This window comes from Monomorium pharaonis, chromosome 1 (assembly GCF_013373865.1).
Source record: "Monomorium pharaonis isolate MP-MQ-018 chromosome 1, ASM1337386v2, whole genome shotgun sequence".
NCBI classification, from domain to species: Eukaryota; Metazoa; Arthropoda; class Insecta; order Hymenoptera; family Formicidae; genus Monomorium; species Monomorium pharaonis.
In genome coordinates this window covers 39369336-39390907 of record NC_050467.1, presented here as the reverse complement: position 1 = coordinate 39390907, position 21572 = coordinate 39369336, and the positions used below count along the sequence as shown (strand labels likewise).

At 39.9% G+C, this 21572-nt stretch overlaps 1 protein-coding gene across 1 annotated transcript in view; it reads left to right on the top strand.

The window, feature by feature from the left end:
• The window catches only part of LOC105835246 (teneurin-a), a 461026-nt gene that overhangs the window by 290822 nt on the left and 148632 nt on the right, over positions 1-21572 (top strand). Inside the window, 1 exon segment of the mRNA XM_028191729.2 lies at positions 21077-21152. Coding sequence (XP_028047530.1) covers positions 21077-21152 — 76 coding nt within the window.

The window sequence follows — 21572 nt, the reverse complement described above, 5'->3', positions numbered from 1 at the left end:
TGCGCTGCGTGCGGTAGAACCCTTCGCGATTGCGACCGCCACTGGCTCAATGGAGGGCTTCGTGTCAAGAGTGCTTTACAGAATCATTGTTGGTAGATTGAATATTGAAATTATTTGTTTTATTAATTAAGTTCTCGCATTGATTTCAATTAACCTTTGCATTTTAGTTACAGTTACTTTTTCTTTTCTATTTTGAAATAACTGTACAATTAAGCTAAACAATTAGTCACCTTGTTTTTCGTGTTTATTAGTTTACCTTAAGTTATTCCTGTAAATTAATACAGAAATCAATTTTTATCATTTTGAAATAAGTAATTTCAGACCTTTGCAAGCATTTTGATAGTTTGTAGAGTTTCACATTGAATTTATCAAGTTAGTTGTTCTCGATGACGTCGGGTAAAAAAGCTTGTCCTAGAACGATATTACGGAGCAACCGATCGACCGACAGGACGGGCCGCTCGATAGCGAAAAATAACTTAATTTCAAAACAACGTCATTTCGAGGGGGCTGAAGGGGAGCGGGTCAGTGTCTAGGCAAAAATTTGACGAAGCTTTTAGCCCGTAACTCTATTAGCCAATGCTTTGGAAGTGCATTTTACACCACTCTGTGTGTGGCCCTGTCATTTCCAGCAGGCACCGACAGGCTTTAAGAGAACGCGGGAGGGACGCAGAAGTGAAAGAGGGCAGACTTAGGGAGGGAACGCAAGACGCGCGAACGAGGCGTACAAGATAGGCTACTCTCTTTCGCCGCCACTTTTTCAACTCTCGCCGCTCATGCAAACTACGAGGCTGGCGACGGTGGCCTCTTGGAGCTTGTCACTTCTGACAGGGGACAAAAACACGAATATACACGTTCGAACTAACGAATCCATTGAGCCTCTCGTGCCCTGGGTGCCTTCTTGCGTCAGTGTTTTTCTGGGTTGCCGTACTACTCGCGAGCAGACGTCTGCTTGAGCATCGTGTGGAATATAAATTGCACGTAGAAAAACCATGAAACGCCGACGCGGCTTCCCCTCTCGATGAGAGATCTTTTGACGCGGTTCCAAAAACGCGAGAAAATTTGAATAAAACAGGCTTCCTTAAATCGCGACGTGTAAGAGTAGACGACTCTTTTACGATAATCAATATTCAACCAGCCGCTCTCTGTCAATCAATACTGCATATAATCGATGTCTCTCCTCTCTTGAAAAAGACGCTTGTGCGCTGAAGATGATTAGCATATTTCAAATATTAACGCGGTACGTTCGCGTCTAATTTAATTAATTATATATTTAACATCTCAGGCGTAAAAACATATCTTGACTAACGGAACGAAAGTTCAAAGAAGTCACCCTGTTTCATTATTTAGTATCTTAGGTGAGGAAAGGGCCTAGTCGCCCCTGTACCAACAGAGGAGTGACGTCGTGTTTTACTACGTGTCTGCTCTTATTTTCCGAAAGTGCCCAGCTTATGAAATACTCAGAAATATCGCCGAGTTACACTACCGATGTATGAGGTACTTTCCGCTTTCTGCATCTTGCTTGCCATTTTGTAAATTCGTACGTGCATCAATTTTTCAGCGTTTCGTGCGAGAAAATTGCGACGGAGAGAACACATCGCGATTTTGGTTCCACACATACAAACGCCACTCGGATATACGCCCGGCTCGCCCGATAAGAAAACGAAGTAGAACGTTGAAAACATTCACCTTTGACGTATGAAAGTTGCAGATGCAATTTAAAAATAACGTTTTTTAAAAAAATGATATAAGTTGGATTAGGGGCATTAAAAGAAGTCGACGTCGCTTGTTGAATTTGAAAGCTTGAGGTCTGTGTGCGCATAATGTTTTTACTCGTTTCATACATCTGTCGAAATCAGTTTCAAGAACGACAAACATAGATCGCGCTTTGATTTACTAAGCTCCCGCCGCTACCGCGTTTTATTCCGATATTTATTCACGGCCGCTACAATGTCTAAGCATATGACAAAACACTTCTGTACAAACGCGCGGGCAACGCAACAGGGGTGCCCCCTCTCTCTGTACAAAATCCATGTGGTGGTCAGAAAAAAAAATATATATATAAAAAGAGAGAAGCACTTGTGCGCAACCGTTAGAGAGAACCTTGGGATTTGTAGTCGATGGATTAATAGATGGGCAAGGTACTCGACTAGACTCGACAAGGAAAACGGGCGCCCGGAATCCAAAACAAATTTCGGTCACGAGAAATTTCACGGCGTTCGCCGCGGGACGCCCGGCCTGAACGCGCACGCACCCCCTCGGAAACACATGCTCCGCAGATGCACCCCTATACGGCGGATGTGGCGAGGAGATGCTGAAAATTGGTCCCCTCGACGCAATATTTCACATGTGTATTGTGTTACACCGCTGACGGCACAATAAGGCCCCGAAAGTGAAAAGTTCCGCTGAAAGTATCGATTTGACGCGGCTGGTAACGAGACGGTGCTGACAGTTGATGCTGACAGACATTACTCGTGATTTACTAGTGATTTCCCGCCACTTTGCGATTTACACGAAACGTGACCGTTTTCAAAACATCGTCACGAACAGCTTAATCACATTTTGTCCATGGTTGTTCTCGCAAATATTTGAAAAAGGGGAAAAAATCAGAAATTAGAGTCACACAATTGCTTATTATTAATACACCTCCATGGACAATTTTTTAATCTGTTTTTAATTAATTAATATAAGATTAGAATTGTATCGTTTTAGATTAGTAACGCAGAAACGATATTGATCTGCCCTTCCTGCACATTTTTTATTAATATAACGAATCCACACATTAAATTGCTCTTTCACATTTTTGAGTTATAAATTCAAAAATGCCATTTTGAACATTTTTAAGGTATTTTCTTAAAAATATGATGTAATAAAACAATTTCACTTATAGACTTATTTACAGGAACAAAAATGTATAAAAATCTTAGATCGATAATATAAAAAGGAAATTTAAATTATCGGACAATGTATTTCACCTGACGATAAAAAGATTTTTTAAAGCAAACATTTGCTTATTACAATGAAATATATATTTATAAATAAATGTGAAAGCGGAAAAGATTCGACTTTAATAATAAGCATATTTATAGCATATTTAAATGATCATACTGTTTAAATTGTACAGTTATATATCTATATAAAACGCTGACGTTTAACATATAAATGCTTGACGTATGAGTACTTCATATTAATCTCACTACGCGAGAAATTCTGACATATATTTGAAAATTATATTAATGTTACGTATACATAATTTGTTATAAATACACGTATGGTACACTTTACATGAAATGTCTATTCACTTTACTTACATACGATATAATTACACAAAAAAAATTGTATTTTTAAATTCAGAATTTTTCTCTTATCTTATTACAGTAATTTCTTCTAAAATATGTTCTTTATTTTTCTAAGGATATACAGTAAGTCAAATGAGTTTTCTTAAAGGTTTTTATTGTTAAATATCACTATTTAAAGTTTTTAGCTCCAAACATTGTATTAGTTAAATTGGTTAAATTATAGCGATATAGTTGTTGCAAACATCAAACAAAATGTAGAATGTCATTGTCTAGAAATTTGTTAGAAAGAATAAATTCTTTTTACAGATATTTTAGAAAAGACAAATACAATTTTTTGTAGTATATTTATCCTCAAATGAATATTTGCACGTAACATTAATATATGCATTTCTTTTATTTATCTTATTATTAAAGTATATTATTAAATATAAAGCAGGCGACATTTGTACGTGGGACATAATATATTGGTCATTGCCGTTATTCATGAAATATATAAAATCTTAGCTGAGATTGGGAGAACAGACAAATCCGAAAGAACCAGATTGCGTGGATTCATTCATATTTCGCGTCGCGATCACAATGACGACGCATTAATCGGACAATCCTGGGCACAGATCTGAACGACACTCAGAACGGAACAATACGACGGCTAATCATTTTTGTTACTGTTGCATTTTCGATAATTCGCAGTATTGTATCGCGACCATTGCGTTACGTGCCCTCGACAGCTGCGAGGAATTGTGCTATTACGAGTAACTGTGCGCATTATTGGTCAAAAAGTAACAATACCGCGCTTAGTCGATGGCTCTTTAACGTGCGAACCCTAATAACAACAAATACAATATCATTACAATGCATCCTCGTGTAACACGCGACCGTTATTTAATTGTTCATTGCTGTAAGCACACATTTTGTCTAGCACAGGCTCTCCATTCGATCGTAATGATGCACGAGTTAACACAAATCCACATTAAACAGAGATCTTGGAAAATGACCGGAAGCTTATTTCTAAAATTAAACCGTGCACTTTTTACGAGTATGCTATGATAATGAGCAGCGCTTTAACGATTCCGACGTAAAACACGTGAGCTCTGTGAAAGATGTGTCAACAGCGACAAACGCTGCCATTTCTCTTATCAAAAGTGATGTTGCGAAGGCATATTAAAACCCTACTCAAAATATGTTTGTCTTTGCCGTAATCGTCGCGCGTGTTAACGCGTCGGTGCCTTTAATCGTTGCTGTCAGGACGTATCGAGCTTGATGCGAGCGCGCGCGATAAGAGAGAGGGAGAGAGGGGGAGAGAGAGAGAAAGAGAAAGAGAGAGAGAGAGAGAGAGAGAGAAGGGTAGGTTCGGGTAAGTGCGTTGTATGGGGTAGTTGTGCAGCCTTTTACCACCCTCTTCCACCCTAGTAGCGCGGCTTTGGGCACCAACACAGTTGGTACGACCACGGAGAGGCTGTGTTGTCCGTAAAATTGCTTGCGCCCTCGACGTTACCCTCCGCCTCCTATGTCCCTCCGTCACCCCATTCCCCGGCCCATCGCCGTTTTCCTCTTCCGCCACCCTTCCACCACTTCACCCGCCTCTCACATCTTTCCCGATACTCCGTCGCGTCTAAAATAAACTGACCGTGCAGAGATTTTCACGTCCAGGCGAACTCGAATTGGGAAATGTCGAGCGACGCCGGCCAGAAAAACGAAAAGCGCAGGAGAGGAGAAAGGACGGAAACTCCAGGGAGGTCCGCCATTCGATCCTCTCGATTCAGCACTGATGCATTCACCTCTCGGCCGTACATCAGAGATGATTTACGCGGAAATTTTGATTTCATTGCACTTAAATTTTTCTCGCTTTACGATGCCGCGCCGCTACGCTCGGCCGATATCGATTGCGCTTAAACTTTAAAGCTGCGAATAGTGATAGACCAGATTCGACATCGACAACGCATAGTTTTAAGCGAATATTTGAGTCAATAAATTGAAGATTACATTGATGTTATGCGGATAACATTCTATTGTGTTCCTGATTTTATTATGCAGACAGGTTCACGAAAAATAATACGATTTTACAATTAATTTAACAAAAAAGTTCTTTATATTTCACACTTTATTTTAAGAATGTAATCGTGTATGTTGTATGTACAAGTTAAAGAAAGAATATAATCGATAGGACACTTTGTACAAGTTAGAAAAATATTCTCACTTTATACAAAACCATCGTTTGATTGAAAAAACGTATAAAATAAAGCACGAAACGTATGACTCTTTATTCGGATAATCAAGTAGACTTTCCTTCTACTTGTTTCCCCGAGACGAATTGGCGACCGTGGGACGCGTACTCGAAAACTCTTGCGCAAACTCGAGACTTATTTTCCCAGTACAAACAGTTCTCGCAATGAACGTGTAAAAGCCAATCTTTCCGGTGGCCACCGAAGTTCCCGGTTGAAAGTAGTTCCGGGCCAGTTTTGTTAGAACACACCCGACGACTCCATTTCCCTCGGTTTCCTTCGCCGGCATCGGCATCGATCTGCCACCTCCCACGCTGTTTACATATAAACTCAACCTTAATGCACGATTCGCGTGTCATCCTCCACCCGGTACAAATCATTTTCCGTCATCTATATGTCTGCTACGTCGAAGATTTTTCAGGGAAGCATCAACCGTGATAAAAATAATTCTTTAAAAAAATAAAAAAAATAAAAAAAAATTCGCGCACAAATGAGAATGCGTGTACAAAATTGCCGATAGCAAAATTGATAGCGCATCGGAACAACGTCGTGGCGATCGTCAAACGTCAATTTACAGCCACTGTTTTATTTGCCTTTTGCTTTTTCCGCTAATTGCAGTCGCGACTACCGAGAACGACGCTCGTTAATCATTTACCGTTACTTGGTTAGTAATCACTTTGATAATTTTATCTAAAGAAATTATTCCCGCCGTTACGCTATAGACGTGACGGCGGAACGTTAAAATAATATATCGCGCCCATCAGTCAACGTCGATTTCGCCCGCGCGCGGATGTCTTATATATAACGCGATTTAAATTTATGTAAATGTACCTTGTGAAGGGTGCAACTGGAGAGAACCCGATAAAGGAAGTGGATACGTACATGCGCTTCAATTTTTTATCGATCTCGTATGCATGAAAAGTAAATCACCCATATGTCCCATGCATGTCGCGTAGATAAAACATGCTGCGTGTACACGTGAGAGTTGTCAACGTAACAGTTTTAAAGTGTCCGTTGTAATTTGTGCACAGGACGCCGCTATGTATATACAACGGCGAGGCGTATATTTAGAATTAATCTCGCGGATATAGAAATATCATGCGCAGAAATGATGCGTTGCCTGTAATACGAGCGCCGGGTAAAACTTTTAATAATGAAAAATGTTTAAATGCCTGCGACGTGCGCGACAATAAGAGGTCTCTCGCGGCGCAAGCCGCAAAGGCGGAAATGTAGCTGAAAAAAAAGTTATACATTATAAAACGTAATTATGAAAATGAGTTTGGGCGTTCTACGGCCGCGGAACAAAGCTTTGAGAGATAACATTGACCAGAATTACGAGGTTTTGCTTCTCTATTATTCCAACAGAAGCCGGTCGCTCGTTTGTTGTACCTTCACTTGCGAGCTCCGCTTTCATGCCGGCATGTAGCGAGAGTATTTTTCATTCATTACAACGGCTGCTTCATATGTTTTATAATTGCCATATATTCCGCTACAAAAATTATACTGATGGGATCTAAAATAAGTGGCGCAGGATTGAAAAAATGAAAGTATAATGTGTGATTTCTTTGCGTAATCACAGTTTTAATTGCAAATTTATAGTTAACAATGAATCGTTGATAATTAAATTTTTTTTAGTTTTTATTTATTTAACGAATCTTTTTATACAATTTCTTATATTATCCATTAAAATAGTTTGTTATTTATATAAATGGCTATTACCGCTGCGATGTTGTAAAATGTATTAAGTAAATGCATAATTAGGTCGATGATTTTAAATTAAGTTTTTTAAAATATATGTTTCGAGTAGAATACTCTAAAGTCTGCCAAAATTTCGTTATCGCTGACATATGGGAAAAAAGAAACGTAATACGCATAAAAAATTTAAATATTTGACGTATCTCAAAGATTTATCAAGTCTAAGAACGAAATGTGGAGGGAATGCGAAGGGATCCCTCCTTCTCGTGACTGCAGAGTATCAACTGCTATCCGCAGTCGATATTACTGTTCGCCGGGCACGGGGCAAGAAGAAACGAAAAACAATCCATGAAACGCGAGAAACATCGCGAACGATATTTGCGACGCCCGGCACACTCGATTGGCTCGCATGAGTTTTTCCAATCCGATGAAAAGCTCCGCCAGGATACACATCGTCCGCTCGTTCGATTCGCCGACGCTAAAATCCCGGTAGGTCTTTCTATTTTTTTCGCTTTTATAAAACGAACGAACGTCACTGTTGCCTAATATAATTATACGCTGTGAAATAAAGAAAATTGCTTCTCTTCGTCGAGTAAGGGGGGGGGGGGGTGTGAGTCGATGCCCGGTTCGCCTATTACGTCGAGCGGCGCCATATTAAGTTCTCCTCTAACATCACCCTCGTCTCTTGTCTCGCTACCCTTTTCCGCCTTCTTCTATTCTGACTTTATATCTTGTTCCTCTTATCTTCTTTCCCTTATCCCCGGTTATGCAGCGAAGTTCGTTGCTTCTTTTTACGCTTTATGTTACGTTTTAACTCGGGAACACACACACACACACACACACACACACAGATTCAATTGTCCCAGTTCTTATTTTTGTTGCTTGTACAAAAGCTACACGGAAACTGTACTTCTTTCAACAGAATTCACATGTATTTTAATGTTTTATTAATTTAATGATTAGTGCAATTTGTCAGCACTCGAAAAAGAGCTCCGCTTGAGGAAGAATTTGAACTTTACAATAACGAACAATTTCATATAGCAAAGTTACGAACCCGCGCTTGCTTTGTGAAAAGAAATAAAGATAATAACAAGATGTGTTTATACTAAAGCCGGGCGGAATATTCAAGCGAATCTTGAGTCATAATAAAACTTGATTTCCGCCCGTTATAAAGATACATTAGCGTTATTTTACGCGGCGCCGCGGTATTCACGGTTTCCTTTCTTCGTGCACCATTATTCTCCTCGACAAGTGTGTTTTCTGCCCGTAACTTTTGCGAGGCATTAATCGCTCGTTTTCCAGTAAGAACGCAAGCGAGGACGAGGTAGGGCGAGCGGTAAAATTTGGATGCTGAAGGGCTACGGAAGAAGAGAGGACAAGAGAAAGCGAGAGAAAAACGTGGATAATTTTTTAACATGGTTTTGTCGAGCGACCTGCAAAACCGAGCGAAAAAATAGCTAGAAAGTAATCCAAAGAAATATAGAGTACAGTAACGGATTACCAAAAGAGACAAATTAACAATTCGCTGTTCCAATAGGGTTTTATGTGAATTTTATTCGAGATTAAAATGTAAATGTAGACGTAAAGTAAAGATTTTAGGAAGATTGAATGAAACGGCTGAATATATAGCAGAAATAAATTTTGTTTAAATAAAATATGGAGCCCTCAGTACGAGGGCTTTACGAGAGTATTTGTTTCTCCATTTTTCTAAAATAGAAAGGAACCGTCCAAAAGGGAGGAAGAGGCGCTATCGACGCGTAACAGGCTATTTAGTAACAGAAATTTCGGGGCTGGTGAACTCGACGAGTTTACGAGCTGCCTTTTTGGAGAGCCGTTTCCCTGCGACGTCGTTACGGCATACGACCCGGGTCGAAACTTCCGTTTTTCTTTTTCGGGGGTGCGAGGATGATACGCCGGAATCTAGATCACGCACGCCTCCGCGTAAAAGGCCTCTCGAGACGCGTCGCTTCCGGGCTATTAGGAGTCACCCGAGGATCCGCGGAATTATTTTAAAGTGCCCCGACTTATCTCGGACGGGAGGAAAAGCGTCGGCGAGCCTTGATGCACCGAAATATCGCGCCTGGCAATTTCGAGGACACCGATTTATCTCGACCGTTCCCACACACGACCCCTTATGTGCGATGATCTTTATACGTTGAATACGTTATATCGCTGAGATAACGCGAAGACGTCTCTGTGATTTTTCAACGTATCACTTTAGTTTAAAAAGCGTAATCAGTAAAAAAAAACAGTTTAAAAGAGCAGCATACTATAAAGTAGCAACATACTATTATTAAAATACGGAACGTCTTAAACAATAACGCGTAAAGGTACTTGTTGCTACATCGAAGAATTTTATTTCACTTGATTAATAATAATTGATATTTTCTTGTACAAAAAGAGTTATACATTCAGAACCTTATTGACATTAAAAATAATCTTGTGTATATGTATGTATTTCTTCCAATAAATTTAAAATCGTGTAATCTATAAAAGTCATTGCCGTATCAAATATATAGAAGCATCAACATTCTCGCAATTTTCGTCGTTTCTCTGATCACCGATTTCCCTGTACAAATGTTATTTCCCAACGACACGAATTATCGGCGTTGATTGCCGTCAAGCCCCCGATGTACCTCTCCTTTTGTCAGCTGTAGACCGCTTGACGAGATATTGTGTAAACCGGACATTGGTAAATCGAATTATCTGTCTGTGTAACTTAAACATGAAGATGTTACATAGGTAGATTTTATACATAAATTGTATGTGTATAGGATATATCAAGAGTTTCGCATCTTTTATTTGTCGACTGTAAATGCTCCAGCAGAGTTCATACTATTCTTTTCTTAAAATTTTGGAGGGAATTTTTATTAAAAGATGGCACTTTGTAATTACACTATCCATTATCCAGTAGATAAATTGATGGAAGAGGATTAAACTTTAAATTAATAGTTTTAGATTTTGATATTCTTTGTCTTCAAATTTATTATACAAAGGAAAGGTATCGATATATAGAACACTTCCCGAAATATTAGATATGAAGATGGAAAATATTCTCCAACTTCACCACTGTCATCATATTCCCATCAGAATACTCCCTAGGTTGCACAAATTTGATCTATATTTAATATATTTCCGACGTGTCCCCTAAAATTAAAGTCAACGAAGCATGCAACCTTTCGTGATGGGAACGAGAAGTCTCCCTGAGAGATTTCCATTTTTTTCAGTTTCAGAAAGTAAAACTATCTTTAAATCAGAACAAAAAATAAACTGTTTATTCTTAATGAAAATTATTATTAGTAATCATAAGAAAGGTTTTTATGTTTAATTAAATATTCAATTATAAAACTAGCTCTCTATAAAACGGATTTTTAAACATAAAATCATAAAAACTCTTCTCGCTTTGTAAAGATTCTTTACATAGAATTATTAAATTAAATGTTCATAATTAGTATATTTCATTTAAAAAGTTCTTTTTCTCTTTCGAAAAGGAATACAAAAAAAGCGGAATATATGAAAAATTGTCTTCAAGGAAAATGCTTAGAATATACAAAAGTCTTGCGATAAATAGACTTTATCGTGAGTGACGCTTGCATAAGTTGTAACGTGTACTTTCTCAATTATCAACATCGATCCTCTGTGCAAACGTATAGAGATACGTCCATAACATAAAATCATACCTTACGCGACTGTTTATTTCACGGCGTGCACTTTCCGTTGAAGTCAACCTTTCCCCCGCGTTGTCAAAATCGAGTTTGAGAAAGCTCGTTAAAGCGAACTTCTGCGACCCATCGCGCTGCCCTTCGCCGAAGGGATGAAGCGGAAAGCCCGGCGAGAGAACGGCGTACGAATCGATACAACAATGGAGTTATGCAGCTGTACGTGAGTTAGGAACGGCGCAAAACGCGAAAAGTCCCCCCTCTTGCCCTGCATTTCCCCTTCTTCCCCGGTTATACCCCGTTCCGCGAATGATGGGCCCCCTGCATAATCCGCCCATATATACGAGTTCCCCGATATACATGAGGGGTGCATAATTGCATCTAGATAAAACAGGTGAATGGTAAATCAAACTTGGATTTGCTCCCTTCAGCTTTCGTGATTACCGTACCTAATTAAGGGTAGGTTTTCTCGCCCCTCGTCCGGTCTCCACGCGCGTCGTACCGGCCTCGCAGAAGTAGATAAAAAAATATTAATTTAATTAGGAAACGACAAATTGCCGGAAAAGAAGGAAGAAAATGTTCCGAACCTGCTAATCTAGTACGCCTTACTTTCACTTTTTCTTAAGTTGATTTATTTTTGTACATCTTATGAAAACTTATAAAATACCTATAAAAAACCTAGCGCACGTGAGTTTGGAAAAGAAATAAAATTTAAATGTATAAAGAAATGAGAGATTCGTATTGAATTTCTTTGGCTCCGTGACTATATGATTGAAATTATATGTTAGATTATTTATAAAAGGAAATTTGCTTTTTACTTTTTGAAACTGTTGCAATTAAGTTGTGTTACGTCATACAGTGAAGATTATTCTCTATATAAGATGCAAATGCAAAGCGAATGTGTCAGCCAATCAGAAGCATCAATGATACTATTAACGCTTTTGTTTTGCCTGTCGCATTGAAATCTACGATCTGCGTTCTACGTCTTAGGAGAATGGTCTCTAGTGAAGTCAATCAGAAGTAAATGCAAAATTATTGTACAATAACGTTCTGCATTTCATCAAAGTTACCTGCGCGACATTACTTAATGTAGAGTAGAATGCAGGAAATACATCATTTGGTTATAATTATATTGTGAGGGATGATGTAAAGAGACATTTTTTTAATTCGATTTATGATACTCTCATGTGTATCTTTTTGGTAGCACTCTTTTTAAATTGCAAACGCGATAACGACAGATGACGAAGAAAATTATTGAAAAAATTATCGTGCTAAAATATTAAAGTACACGTATTCTTAAATAGAAAGAAACACAATTATCCACAAAATGTATGTTTTCTCTTTCGCATTTTCATTTATCTCGATAAAGAGTCTTTGAATATACGAGTTTGAGGAAATTCGGTTTTCTACGAAGGAAATCGACGTCATGCCGTTCCTATCCGTATTTACAGTTCTGCGAGGAATCGTCCGGAACTATCTCGCTCTAACCCCACGGGACTTCCGTCTGCTAAACGTTACATCGTTGAATCCTACCCGTGTCCTACAGGAGCGAGTTCGACCCCCGACCGATGGGAATACATTATAATAAGGGCACGAGACGAGCCGTTGTTTTGCGCCCTTTGCGCTTAACCGAGTTGCATTACACCGGAATTCTATGCAAATGCGTATAAGCCAAACCAGTCGACTTGCATTACATTTTGACGGAACACTATTACTATCGAAGCGTGTCATATTCCGATTTATGTAACAACTAAATATTGCTGCACGTTTACACTGATCGTTGTAATGTTCTTAATAATTCATAATTTTCTTTCTTTAAATTATATATAAAGTTTGTTTCATTTATCAAACAAGTTGAAAATATCTGCAGTAGCAAAGTAAATGCATTCAGAGATAGTTATATTTGTGCCATCGCGCGCGCAAATTTGCAGGTTTATAACGGGAATGATAAAAAACCAATGATACGGATTATTCATTGTTGATAAGGTATGACAAAATAAAAAGAATTATATATATCGTTCTTTTACTTGTTGTCCCCGTTCTTTCTCTCTCTTTCATTTTTTTTCTCCCTGTCTTTTTAGAACGGTGACCGACACTTCCAAAATAAAGTTTTGTAATTTCCGTTAACTGAATTAAATTTCAATTCATTTATAACTTTATTTGTGTTTGGTGCAGGATCAAACGTCTGAAATCAAACCGAGCCACCCCTTTATCCCGGCATATTGCCTCGATCGGCGCGAGTTCGGTATAAATTTCGTGCAAAATCCGCGCTCTGAAAAGTTTGGCATTTATATTATCCGGCACTACCTATATTGTGCGCGCATTGTATATGCCGCTGACGGGTAGAAGGTGCACGCGATCATTAGCGAATTACAACTCGCTCGCAAACGAAGCCTTTGAGTCCACAACCGATCCGTGTTCTCTGGGGTTTTAGGGTTTCGAGCGAGTTAACGCGCGTAACTGTGACCATCGTGGAATAAAGCGCGCTCGGATATAATTCCACGCGAAATTAACCGCCGCGTACGGAAAGCGAAATCCAGATAGATGGCCCGTATTACATCGGGAATATTATGATCCATTTCACGTTACAAGATGTTATATTACGTCGACGGTAACCAATATTGCGCGTTAAGCCAGACGAACAGCGATGACCTATCCAAAGCTTACGCTAACTTCTCTCGCGATCGTGAGCGATTCAGCATATCGCCTTCGAGATGGACCTCACGTAATTCATTGCCTGTGACGTGAATCGATGCCTCGAGTACGGTAACTCGTTTAAGTTCCCGACGGACGTCGAAGGAAAAGCTGCAATTGCTACGGGATAATGAATACGCGTCTATCGTAGGAAACAACAATAACCTTAGCTTCTGGCTTCATACTAATGATAAATTATTAAGTTTTACTATCACCTTTGGAATATTAAATATTTCATTCTTATTTTTATTTATTGTTATTTAACAGCAAAATTGGTGTTTACAAGAGAAAACGAGAGAATAAGAACACTTATAAAATCAAGAGACATTATGTAACAATTTTCTGCTAGAAACCAAGATATTTTCTATCTAATTTTGTTCAACGTGAGCACACAAAAATGATGTTTTGTTAAAAATGCAAATGACAAAATGTAAGATTTACTGAGCAATAAATATTACTGATAATTTCTTTGTATATTACGAATCTTAGAGAACGATCGATGACATATGTGACTTCACCAAACATTCATTAGTGATCCGAGTATGCCCGCGAGTTGTTTGTGAGAGCAGGCGTTTGATCAGGACAAGTCAAGATTGCTCAAAGCAAAACGATAAATTTATCTTCTTTGAAGAAAATCAAGATATTATGATAAGAACTTTGCTTTAAAGAATAACAGACGACGCGTGCGTCAAAAAATACATTCGATAAAAAGAGAGAATAATTTCAAAAACAATTATTACTTGAAAATAATATTGCTTCTACATACTAGAACCTTTCCCTGAATTCGAAGATCGAATTAGGTAATTATCCCATACGATTTCAAGTCATAAAAGTCGACATAACAGTGGCGCATTAGAAGAGACCGCGGCTCATTAATAAAACTTACAATTTTCATTATTTCGGCATTCAACATTTTTAATTACAACTAATTATTCTAATTAAACTAATGTGATAGAGATAACCTTATATAATAGACAAACTCCATTAAATTAATGAAGATGTGATAGAAATAAAAAACAGATCGCAAATGCGCTTTTCTTGATTAAAGATGATATCTTTCGAAGTTATGTTGTGATGATCGATTGGCAAAATGCTGTAGAAAAACAAATGTAAACTAATGTTATTTTTTCATTGTTTTTTTTTTTGCCAAATACATAAATGAAACTAAAACCAACTTGCCTCTCGTGCCAATAAGTTTCAGTTTCCTTTATCGGGCTCGACACTACCAAAGCATAATTTTTACGAAATAACGGCACATTAAAGAATATAAAACTTGACAAATTACATATAATTCTATTCTTTTATTCGAGTCGCTCAGTAGAGAGTATATTTCCCATTGATTTTATAATCCGTGATGTCGTATACCAAGAACGCGATGATTACTCTCTTAATTGAGAGTACACAGTTCTTGCATGATATCTTGCAAGTATTATCTCATTGAAAACAATGCGGACAGCCCCGGCACGTGTGCGACATCTGGAATGAAAGCAATAATGACGGACTGAATCTATTGGCGTATCGTCGAAACCGAACGTCCGCGGAGATCGTGGACGCTGTTGTCGTCGGAGCAATGATGTACGCGGTATTACACGAAGCAGAGGTGTTAACAATAATAACATGTTGGCGGGATCTATAAGAGGTAAAGCGCTGATCAGAATTCTCGGGCACGCATCCCCCTGGATTACCTTCGACGTCCAACGTCCCGTAGCGTTCGTAACGTTGTACAATGTGCCGACAGTTTGTCCGTTCCCCCGCCGTCAAAGTATCCCTCGCGCGATCGGGAGACGGGCTATCGGAAATTGTCCCACATCGCCATTATCGTTAATCAACCCTTATGTTTACGCACACTTACCCACCGTCCGTACTCTCGCACCTCTTGATTATACATCATTTAAGTGTCGAGATATACGTGTACATATGCTTCGCTTTACGATCGCAAAAGTAAAGAGTAAAGAGAATATTACGGGGCATTTCTCGTGATTGACGGCATTGTACACTCGTGAAATTAGTTCTACTTTGTTTTATCCGCGTACACTACTTACGGTTTGTTTGCGAGCAATTCTGATGTCTCGATAAGTCGCCCGGTGCATTATGATATCGAATTTCGAATCAGGCAGAAATCAACATTGTTGATATAACATTCTCTTATTTTCGAACGCAACAAACTGTCTTGGCAAAATACGAAATATGCACTATTCCCGTAGCTGAATCTCCAATTTCTGGAAATATTATCTTCAGCGTTCGTAAATACTTTACTTTCGTAAAGAATCGAGCTTTCACACGTGGTTATTTGATGGCGACTACGAGTCTCTGGATGTTTATAGTTTATAACTCTCGGTATAGTTACACGCTTTGACGATATAAGAATGTATGTTGCAACACGCGGCATCGGAAAACGGAGTGAATGAAAAAACTTACGACTTACGCGGACAGATGATAGATGATTGCATAGAACACGTAGTGAAACAGAGCTCAATCTTCTGAGCCGAGAGTGAAACAATACGGCTAGTCTGCGATGCGGGAGAAATTAAAAAGTTATTCCCTTGATTTTTCGCATAACGCAAAGCGATAGAGCGCAAGCCATTGATCTTACCCGAGAAACAAAACATACTTTTACGTTCGTACAAGGATAACTTCATTTTGTGATATATCATAATCTCTGAGAATTTATCTACGAGAGAGATTGTATATATGTATATATAAAAAATGTAGGGAAAGTCAATCAAAAAACCTCATTAGACAGTAAATCGCATGAGCGATGTGATTTTAACTTATGACTGCGGTGTATTACATGAGGTTAAGCAACAAGATGTAAGGTCAAATGGAATGTGAGCAATAAAACGCGAAAAGGATGCATCGGTCTAGATCCAGAAGTGTAGAGATCTATAGAGTAGACGAGTTTTCGAAAGTAGGGACCCGTGACGCATACACACACCGCACCTCCAATACGCATTGGCGAAATACATTGGCACACACGCACACTCGCTCACCCTTATACAGTTGACATTCCGGAAAGACGGTACGGTACGCTCCGCTACTGTGGTGTACGTATAAGGTCGAAGAGACCTCCCGACGGAGAAAAAGGTAACCGTCGCGCTCCAGAGATTCTCTGGCCGACAGCCAAACACCCAACAACCAAGAAACCCTCAGACTCAACTGTATCCACTCCATCCAGGGACTTACGTACCTATCTCTGATCTTTTTCTCTTGTCTTTACGTGCCTTTCGCCCTTACCCTCGTCTCGTCTCGTCTCACTTCGACTTACCCTCAAATTCCATTTTCTAACTGTGTTTCTATCCCTTCTGCGACCACCACTCATTGGCCCTTTTTGGCCGTCGCTCTAACTACGCTCTGTCACTCCCGCGCTATCACTTTCGAGATCACTTTCGTTATCACTCTTGTCTTCCATTACCTTCTCCGAATTCGCCAATTTCCAACCATCTTTGCTCCTAACGACCTCGCCTCTACTCCACACTCGGTTTTCCATCCAGAAATATCGTTCACTTGTCTTCGTTAAGAGAACCGTGTGCAGTGTGATTAAATAGAGAACAGGTCAACCGTACGCCCTCGATTACTAGATGAGAAGCCCCTTTCGATCTGAGAATGTTATCTACTAAATTGCGCGCTTTTCGGTGAGCTATTAGCCGGCACGCTCTTTCAGCGTGCTTCCGAGCGCGAGAAAAGATTATCCCGATAGAATTTACATTGCCTACTTAATTCCGTTTACGTAATTTCCAGTTGAGTTATCGTAACCGCGATAATGCTCGTTTCTCTTTGACGATATTCTGACGGCGACGTATTTGGGTCAGCTATGTTCTTACATGAGGATATTTCGCGCGCGGGCTTGTCTCTCTCGCATAGCTCTTGGAGATATTTTGCCTTGCAGCGAATGGACCCTTGGAGGCAACGAAATAATGCGATAAGAATGCGCGGCGCCGCAATAAAAACGACCTTAACCCTTAAATAACCACCGCCCGGGAGGGTGGTCGCGGTGCTCGCGAATCTCCGGGACATCAGGTAAAATCGGAGCGCACAGATAAAATCGGCACAGTCCATCGGCAAAATGCGAAAGTCACGTCATTAACCAACGCGCCAAGCGCATCGACCTAGTTGCTGCCGCGCCATTAGCAGATAATGACACTTTTTCGAGCGAAAGATGGGTCGGCCATACTTCAGTTCTCGTAGATAGAACGTAGATCGATCGTTTCTTGGCCGACGAGCGGCTCGTTTTGGAGAGAATTTTTCTAAAATCGGCCAAAACAAATACTAATGAAGGAAGACTACGGAAGTATCTGAGCAACTGCAAAAGAGGAAATCTTCTTTAAAGGGTCGTTACACGATAATGATCGCTCATTACTAACTTGATCGCATCGTTCGTTGAGCTCCTTCGGCAAGGATATTTTAACTTACGCAAAAAATTTTTGCATTTCGAATAAAGAAATATGGAAGTCCAGATAATAAAAGAGAGAGAAAGAGAGAGAGAGATTGAGGGAATTGTGTCACAATTTCTTTGTAATAATAACGTTCAATAAAATCGCATTTCATTTTATGAACAATTATATTAAACAGCGCTTTAATAAGACATTTTTAATAATCTTGTAAAATGATATTTTTTACTTTAATGTGCACATATTTAATCTTTATATATATATATATATATAAATTTATTTAAATCTAGACATAGTCTGCATACTACACGTTTTCCATGCTAAGGGGAACTTCTTGCGTCGTTATTAACGCACTTAGAAAAGAATTATTATTCTTACAGAAGTCAAAATGGAAATACAGTAAATCTTTACACAATGGTGACTTATTCTCATTCCAATAGCATTGTTGAAGGATATGTTCGTTGCATTCGCGTTTGCAGCTCGGCATAGCTTATTTCTTTCGAAAGAGGCACGCGGCGTATCCCTTCGTGGGCGTTAATATTCTCGATGGGTGGTCCAGCGAGCCAGAGGAGCGTCGCTTTCGCCGAGAGGGTGGCTGCTAGAAAATATGCGAGATATCGGAGAACCCTCGATCAGTTGCGCCCACCTTCTCCGTGTTATCACCATGACTACCGGACGAAACAAACGGTAGCCGGCATGGCTGCTAAGCCTCGGCAGCCTGGCAACCAACCTCTCGCCCTGTGAGAATGAACCCGTCGCTTTGTGCTCCCAGCTGTCAGGACTCTCTCCGATAGAGGTTTCTGTACCTATAAACCAATCCACCTACCAACGCGCACGGAATCGACTCATTCGCATCTGACACGCGCCAATTTATGCTCAGAATTACAAAGGAAATGTTACATCCTGTGTGTTACGAACGAGCCTTTGAGTTTGCGAGTGACAAATGGCAAGGCCGTGTCGATGACACAACGATTCCGATTCCGTTTCAGATTTCGCTAGCGAACAGTCTAAGGTTGGATCGATGGTGTTTATGATCGGTGGCAGCTTCACAGCGCGAACGCGTTTACCTCTTTCACGCCATCAAACGAATTGCCGTGTCGTACTTTGCGATACTCGCGTTCAAGAAGCATGCTGTGTCAGCGCTCATTCTATTCAATAGCACTGACAGTAGATAGCGTGCTCCCTGAACGCGTCTATAGCTACAGATTAAATTAGTTGTAGGATTCGAATGTCGAAAAAGTGTCTTGTTGTGTATACTGTATATTGAAAAAAAGATTCACAGCTTTATTATACTTTATACTATAAATATAAAAGCACAGAAATCGATATAAAACAATATAATGATGCTCCTTATCGGTGCGTAGTGAGTTATACTTAGGATCCAGCGTATAAAGTAAAGATCCTCAGGGCGTAGACAGTGACAAATTGCTGCGGAAATAAGAGGGCGAGAGCAGTGGTTAGAAGAACCTTATGGGCCAAAACCGATGTAGCGTCGGTATATCAAAGTAAACGAACGAACAAACTATCCTTGTTATTTTTTATTTTGCAACCGCTTCTAGACTCACACTCGCTAACTCCCATTATATTCAGCCTCGTTATTGATTCAATAGCCAATTTTCGCGTTGTGCGAAAAAATCTCTCTTCCAACGCGGAGAAGATATTTATTTTGCGTTACAATCGTTTAAAAAAAAAGAGCTTGTTATCGTTTCTGTTAAAAGATAGAATACACCCCGATTGATTATCTTTGTGCGGAGTTATGAATGAGAAGAAATTTATCTTTTTAAATGCTTTGTGCGTATGTAATAAAAATCAAGTGTACATAACAAAACCGCATATACAACAGTCAAATGTTTCGGAAGAATTGATCGTCGAGGACGTTTACGAGCGGAGAATATTAAGAATTATCCGATAAAGAGGTTTAGCGATCTTGCGCTGGCGACCAAGGCGAGCGTCAGACGATTGCGGTCGATAGCAGGACGTCACTGACGGTTACATTAGTCATGAACGCATTAACTATACAGATAAAAGGAAGGCAGCTCGCGACGACCCATCAACTAGAATATGCATGACGCTACGAACCGACAGACCGGAGACCACGCACGGCGAACGAAGGCTAAATCGAATGGCAACGTCAGCCTGCCATCGGGCAGAAAAGAAAGTTTGAAAATTAATTATGCATGCGCGCGCGTCGCTACTCGTTAATGCCGGGACCTCTGCGAATTCGCTTCGGCGATTGCACTTATCACTCTTCCGATTTGTCTGTTCGCATAGTCGACACATCTTCGACGCGAACACTTAACGTTTTCGATTAATTAAAACGCTAAATTCTGTTGATGTGAATGTCCCCGGTGTTTTTATCTTTACTTTATACGGATCGCTTTCAGGACATGTTTTAGAAGCTTAAGATTAGAAACATGAATTTAGAAACGGTGTAAGCACGCATCCATTTTGATCGTTCCATTTAAATAATTCCGCGGGCACTATGGTCGAAACAGGGTTAAAGCACTTGCGAATACGAGTACAACTTGCGTTTAATAAACTCAATTATCTCGTCGCATGACACAGGTCAAGTTGCTGAGAGTAGAGGAATATCTGCGTCCGCCGCAGATCCTGTTACCTGTCTAAGTAATTAAGCAGTAGTTACGGCGGCATATGTTTCAGCGAAATGCCACAGTATGCAGTAGCTATGAATCAAATGCACAGAAAATTGGAACACGCTCGGAATGTATCGAAGAATTTCTGTTCGCTCGTGTATTATACTTTAGAGCAGAGTAATGCCGAGAATATCTGGCGTTATCACATTGGATTGTTTGAAGAACATAATTTTGGTGATAATTATCTGCTCGCTCAAATCATTAGATGATCGGAAATATTAAAATTATGTAGATCGCCTTTGATTCTCTTGATGTGCTCATATCGCAATGTGTTTCGAATAGAATTATGTCGGCGCTGATTGAATAAAGCGTTAATGAGTATTTGCAATCGCGGTTGAGTATAGCATAGTCTTGGAAAGTGGCGTTTGTATCGCCGTTAACCGATGCAAGACGGATGCGTTACTCGATCGCCGAGTGTGACTTTATGCAGCAGAGCATTAAGGACAAACGTTTCGCTGTGTGTTGCAGAGTACTTGATGTCAGGAAGTCCACGGAGTTATCCAGCACGATCCCCGGGGGTCGCTTCCACGCCAACCGTGACCAGGTGAGTTAGTACACGCCTCCCGCGAATTTCGCCAATCCGTATACGCGAATGTGCAGCGTCGTCTCTCGTGCGACTCGCAAATGTGGCACATCCATATTCCGACCGGAATAACGTGTAGTGTGGATTCTCGCAAGGGCGCGAACGAGTAAGTGGATTTTTCTCGTTGGGGCAGCAAATCGGTCAGCCTCGTCGGTTTTACCTGCTGGCTGATTGGGCTTTACGTGGCTGAATTAAGCCCTAACGGCTACAAAGAATCGATGGTCCGCAACTGATTCGTTATGAAACCGTGAACACATCGTGACATTCGATGGTTTTCAACTTCGCGCTTCGTAGATTTCATAATCGTTGCGTAAACTACGGCTTCAAACGGTTAAAGTCAAATGGACATCATTTTTCACACGAAAAAAAAAACAAATGTCA